Raw genomic sequence first — 5,746 nt, 5'->3', positions numbered from 1 at the left:
CCCAGGCAGGCGCGCTTCCCTGCGGAGACAGCAACCCACGGCATCCTCAGACTGAGCTTTTGCTGCTGGAAATGCTTCTGCCTTCCCTCAGGACCATGGTCCCTGATCTCTTCCCAGGATGAGTTTTGCAGCCCCAACTGAGAAGGTGTGTGATGCTGGCATGGGAAACAGGGTGCTAAAAGCCACCTCCCCAGGGAAGCTGCTGGCTGGGGTAGCCTGGGGTGACAATAGTGAGGCCCCAGTGAACTCAGCCATGTGGGAGCAGGAGCACAGAGCGATGCTTCTGCCCTGGTGAAGGTGTTCCTGGGGTCCCTGGAATTATCAGGGATTTTTATTCATCCTCATCTCTCTTCTCTGCATTTAAAAAGAGAGACAAGAAAGGGCTCTGAGGGTCGTTGTGGTGCTTTGGGATAACCATGTGGCCACTGTGTGAGCGGCACCTCCATCACTATATTCCTCTCTATCTCCGTCATGCAGTTGGAAACCCAAGACCACTGCATCAGCACAATTCAGCAAATCTTACCCACAGAAAATGCCACAAACGATTCTCTTTTCCAGAACTTCCCGTCCTTCAGGAAATGCCCAGGGTTAAAAGTGTCAGGGGTTTCCCACTCATTCTTGTCAAACATCACAGAGGTTATATTTGTCAACAACATAGTGCCCTAAGAGGAGAAAAAGAAAAATAATTCATATTTTCTCTTGCACTGACAGCAGGAGGGGCAGTTTTATCTTCCAGTCTCTCCACGAAGAACATGCAGAGTCAAATTCTACTGCAATTATTTGTCTAACAACCACTGCAGGTCCAGCGTCCCTTTGGAGGTGCAGTGATTATAGAACCACGTTTTCCCCTCATCAGCATCACTTTTGTCTGCTGTAATCTTGGGCCAGAGTTCCTGTAAGAGCCCTGTGAGCTGGGATCTGTACCTCAAAGGTGTGCCCAGAGGGTGTGGGATCGTGCAGGGCTCTGCACCCTTTGGGGAGCTGGAGAATATTGGTTGGTTGGATGGCAAAAGTCCACACTGAGCACGAGTGAACTCTGGACAGGGCAGGGACAGTGTGTCTGTGTAGGAGGGACCTGACCTGGTGAATTGTGCCTGGGGAGCTGGGAGTCTCCCTGAGGTCCCAGTGCTCAGGGTGAGCTTACCTTTGGGATGAAGAAGCCATCCAGCATTGTGTCCTTTGCTGCCATTCTTGGCACGTTGAAAGGGACAATGTTTGCTTTCCTCTGCACCTCATGGATGACAGCGTTGGTGTAGGGCATGATGTTCCTGTCCTCCAGCACTGGCTGCCGAGCCTGTCCGATGACGGCATCGATCTCGGCTTGCACACGGGCTGGTGGGGAAGAGCAGGAATCAGCCAAGGCCCAAGGACAAAAACCCTTGGAACAACACAAGGTTGTTGCTGTGAGAGTCCCCTAAGGACTAACCTGGAATACCTGCCACTGTTTGCACCTCTTTTGTGTGAGTGCAGGGAGATTCCCAACTTTTCTCTCAAGAAAAGCATCTCTCACAAAGTTGAGAGGGATAAAAGGAAGGGAAACCCTGACCATTTGCTATTTGTACCTTGAATTTCTGGATGTAAGGCCATGAACAGCAGAGCCCAGCGGAGGGTCGTGGAAGTGGTCTCGGTTCCAGCGAACATCAGGTCGAGGGTGCAGGCGACGAGATGTTCCTCCCGGAAGGTGTCACTGCCCTTGTCCTTCACAAAAAGGTGTGTTAGTGCTGCAGGAACTGTGAGGGCTGTCCTGACACCAGGCTTAGTCCAAACCACACAAGACTTTGGGCAGGAGCTGCTGGCCCCCTGCCATCCCATCCCACTGATGGGTGTCCTGAGCCTGATGTGCATCCTAAGCTCCTAAATGGCCACACAGGCAGCTCAGCTGGAGAATGTGGCTCATTTCTTGTCCCTCCTCATTTCTAAGCCCTGCTGCAGAAGGCTTTGCTCTGCATTGCTGACCTTGGCTATCTCCTGCAGGTAGCTGTCGATGTAGTCCCGGCTCTCTGAGGGGTTCCAATCCTCCTTGTGCTTGTTGATCTGCTCTTGCATGTAGCTTTTCAACAACTTCGAGTTTTTAAAAATCGTTTGGTGTGCTCCAGGGAGGAACTTCATTATAGATGGGAAAGAGTTGTACAGCTTTGGACACAAAAGGAGAAAGAAAAATTGAATAAAGGACTGAAAACCCCTTCAAAACCCCAAAAATTGAGGATCCTGCAATGCTGTGCTTGCTGAAGTGCTGGAGTTGGTGGAAAGAGCTCAGCTCCAGAAGAGCAGGAATCCCTCATGAAGGAAGGACTTGTGTGTTGCCAGGTATTAGAGCAGGCAGGTTGGCAGTCAATGGGCAGGAGAAGTGATGTTGAGTGAGAGAAAGCAGCATGAGCAAGGCCCAGCTTGAAAGTAAGGCAGAAAGAAATTACAGGCCTGTGCAAAGCAATAGGCAAAGACAGGTTTGGTGATGACAACACTGAGCTCTGAGGTTGACTCCAGAGAAGAAACTATGGCTGTGGGGTTGGTGGCAGGAGGGCTGTACCTGGGCTGTGATGGCTCCCTGGAGGAGAAGTGTCTCATTCATCAGCTTTAGCAATTTTTGGAAGTCCTCATCATGGTAGTCAAACCGATTGCCAAAGATAAGAGAGCAGATGACATTTGAAACAGCGTTAGTGAGTGTAAACTGAGGGTTGAAAGGATTCCCTGGAGAAGGAAAAGATCAATTCTCTTCTGGTCTTCTCAGAAAAGGAGAAGAAAACACACTTGGTAAAGGTAAAATAGTCAACAAATACAAATGAAATGAGTGGTCCCAGTGACCCTCCTGTGTCACTGCTTTGCTTGGACACCTCACTGCCCCCAAGAGCTGGCCAAGCTTGTCTGGGAAACCCAAGTAGTCCCAGTTCTATCCGATTATTGAGATGTTTGCTTCCTTTGAAAAGCAAGATCTGCAGGAGTGGGATGTCTTTGGAATACATTGGAAATATCATTGTTTCTGTCACTGGAATTCCTTGGGAACATCAGTTTTATACACACATGGTATTTCCCAGAGATCTGAGAGAGAGCAGGAGGCTGAAGGTGGGCTATGAATAATGCATAGGGTGTTACCTGCCTGCACTCTCCAGTCACTCTGAAGGCCAAACCCCTGCAGGAGGGAGCAGGGATGCTGGTGGGGCTGCAGCATTCCTTGTAAGGTGAGGTATTTTTCAGTGTGCAGTGAACCATGGGTGAAATGATACCAGGCTGTACCAGGTCCTGCCTTCAGCACAGCTGCTGAGGGAGGCACATGGCACTCACCCTGCTCATCCTTAAAGGCATCCATGAGGAATCGGCACTCCTCCTGGATGCGCTCCTCCACGCTCCTCTTCCCCAAGCCAAAGTTTCGGAGGGTGCTCAGAGTGAACCTCCTCTGTGCCTTCCACAAGTGTCCACTGGAGGAGATCAGTCCTGGCAGAAACAGCCCCCCGTGAGCCAAGGCTGATCCCCCACTGGGGGGAAAAGCTCCAGGGCTCTGCCTTCTCCCCAGCGGTCTCAGACCTCTGCAGGGTTGTCACTTGGGCCTTGCAGCTCAGGTGCATGTTCGGAGGGATCACTCACCTGTCTTGCTGAACATATCCATTGGAATTTCTGGGCGATCCAAAAAGTTATCCCCTTGGTTTACAAGCACTTCCTTAACCAGCCGCATCCCATTTACTACCACAAGCTTCATGCTGCCCATGGACATGCCGAAGATGTCACCATATTTTTTAGTGTACTGGGAGGGGAAATAATAAAGGGAGTTTCATTTGAAGCGATTGTGTCTTTTGGGACAGGGACAGCCCCGTCAGGGTGTACAGGTGAAAATAAGGGAAGCTGGCAGTGTGAGAAAACAAAGAATTTTGTACAAATCTCTGCCTGACGGCACAGTGTTTTCTCTTTCCTCTTTTTCTGAATCACTGATCACTAAATCAAGTAAACCTCTCCAGGTTTCATTTTTCAATTCTGTGTTTTTCTAGCTTTTCCCTTCCCAAACACCATTCCAGCCCATGCTCAGTCCTACGGGGCTCCTACAGCTGCGACTGCACCTGTGGGATCATGTTGTGCCCTTTGCCCCAGGGATCACTGCACGCTTGTGCCCCATCGTGTACCCAGGTAAACCATTGAGGGCAAACCTCCTGCCTGCCTTCCTGACCCCTGGTGACTGGTTTAATCCCTTCCCTCTAGGGGCAGTTCCCTCTGTTGCTTCCCCCACAGTGTCCACTACCCCTGTACCTTCTGCACTGTGATATGGGGAGCTTTGAAGTCCATCATGTAGATGTGCCCTACAAAGGGAAGGCGGAAAGGGGTGGGAGGGAAGTTTTTTGGATTTCTGTTCTTCATATAGTCAGCGACAAACAGGAAGACAACAAAGAAGATGAGGAGTGTATGGAAGGAGATGCTGTCCCAGAGGAAGTGCAGCATGGCTGGATGGGGGGGCTGTGCACGGACGTGTCCCACGGCAGGTCAGGGCAGGTCGAGCTCCCAGGGCACCACTGAATCCCCAGGGACACGGGGAGAGGGGTGATGTGCTGGCTCTGTGGGCACAAACACAAGAGAGCATGGAGCAGCTTTTGCTGCCCTGGTCTGGAGGCTGAGTTCAGACTCCTGCTTTGCCAGCTCTCAGCAAGGATTAAACCCCTTCTTGATTAAACCTGAGCATTTCCTCTGCTGCAGTTAAAAACCACAAACCACCACAAACCAAAACACCCCCAGCTGCCCCTTTCCCCTCCCGCCTCCCAACGCTGCTTCACCAAACCCCAGTGATCCACGCCTCGTGTAAAGGACAGAACTGAGCTTTGCGGGATCAAGATTAAAACCTGCCGGCAGCTCCCCTGCGCTGTTCCCGCAAGCCCCTGGCTCAGCCCAGCCCTGCTCTCTCATCCCCGTGCTGCCCTCACTGTGCCGGGTCCCAGTGTCAGCTCCACGGTGCCGGGGAGGCTCCAGCCGCTCCCAGTGCCTCGAGCTTTCCTCGTTGACAGGAGCTCGTCCGCTGCTTTGAAGAGTCCCAGACCAAGGCCCAGGTCGCCGGGGGCATCCGAGATAAGGTTGCACAAACCTTCCCAAACCGCCTGACTGCTTCCTTCCGGGTTCTGTGTGTCACAGTGACGCGGGCTGCCAGCAAAGAGCCATCCAGGCTCTGCAGCGGTCCCGAAGCACCGTCCTTTTCTCATCCCCGCGGGACAAGTGCAAGCAGAGCAACTTGCTCTGGCCGGGAGGTTGGCCCTGGCCGAGCCGTCCAGCCATCCCTTCCCAGACCTCCCTTGTCCTTTTGAGTGTGTAGCCCGTGGTGGAGCCGTTCCCAAAGCCCCACAAAGCTGGGGCAGGTGCTGAGAAGCCAAAGCAGATGCCCAGCTCTGCCAGCGGGGGCCCTTTCGGGGCAGCTGGCAACAGGCTGTGCTGACTTTTCCCCCTTGGATCGGCTCTGAGGCCGGGAGGTGTTCGTGCACGTGCAGCACGTGGACTTTTGCTGTCCATGTTGTGTTTTATTGTGAAAGCAGCAGGGGGGTTGCAGCAGCAGTTTGACATTGCACCACGTGGCTCTGCAGTTGTCAGCTGCCCCCTCGTGCTCTGGGGGACGTTTTGGGTGCCTTTTCTCCCTTTTGGGGCCATCAGTTGTGGCCGTTGGGGTTGTCCAGTGCCAATGAGAAGGCACAGAGGTGGAGCAGAGCCCCTGGGGTGATGCCATTCATGTGTTCTCCATGGCCCTCACACTCGGGAAGCTTGAACAGTTAAATCCCTTTTTTAT

General features: G+C 52.6%; 1 protein-coding gene across 1 annotated transcript; it reads right to left on the bottom strand.

Moving 5' to 3' along the window:
- Window positions 1–5: 5 nt before the first annotated feature.
- On the bottom strand, window positions 6–5,050 carry LOC113941217 (cytochrome P450 2J2-like; the record flags this gene model as incomplete). Its single annotated transcript, XM_027632378.1, has 10 exons — window positions 4,899–5,050; window positions 4,234–4,535; window positions 3,580–3,736; window positions 3,280–3,429; window positions 2,528–2,688; window positions 1,957–2,133; window positions 1,563–1,698; window positions 1,145–1,332; window positions 524–662; window positions 6–19 (listed from the first exon to the last, which is right to left on the bottom strand). Coding segments are annotated over exons 2-10 (1,311 nt in total), but the record flags the coding sequence as incomplete, so codon positions are not given.
- Between the last annotated feature and the right edge of the window lie 696 nt (window positions 5,051–5,746).

The sequence above is a fragment of the Corapipo altera genome, unplaced genomic scaffold (assembly GCF_003945725.1).
Source record: "Corapipo altera isolate COAL_440 unplaced genomic scaffold, ASM394572v1 118064, whole genome shotgun sequence".
Classification (NCBI taxonomy): Eukaryota; Metazoa; Chordata; class Aves; order Passeriformes; family Pipridae; genus Corapipo; species Corapipo altera.
This window is presented reverse-complemented; position numbering and strand designations above follow the sequence as displayed.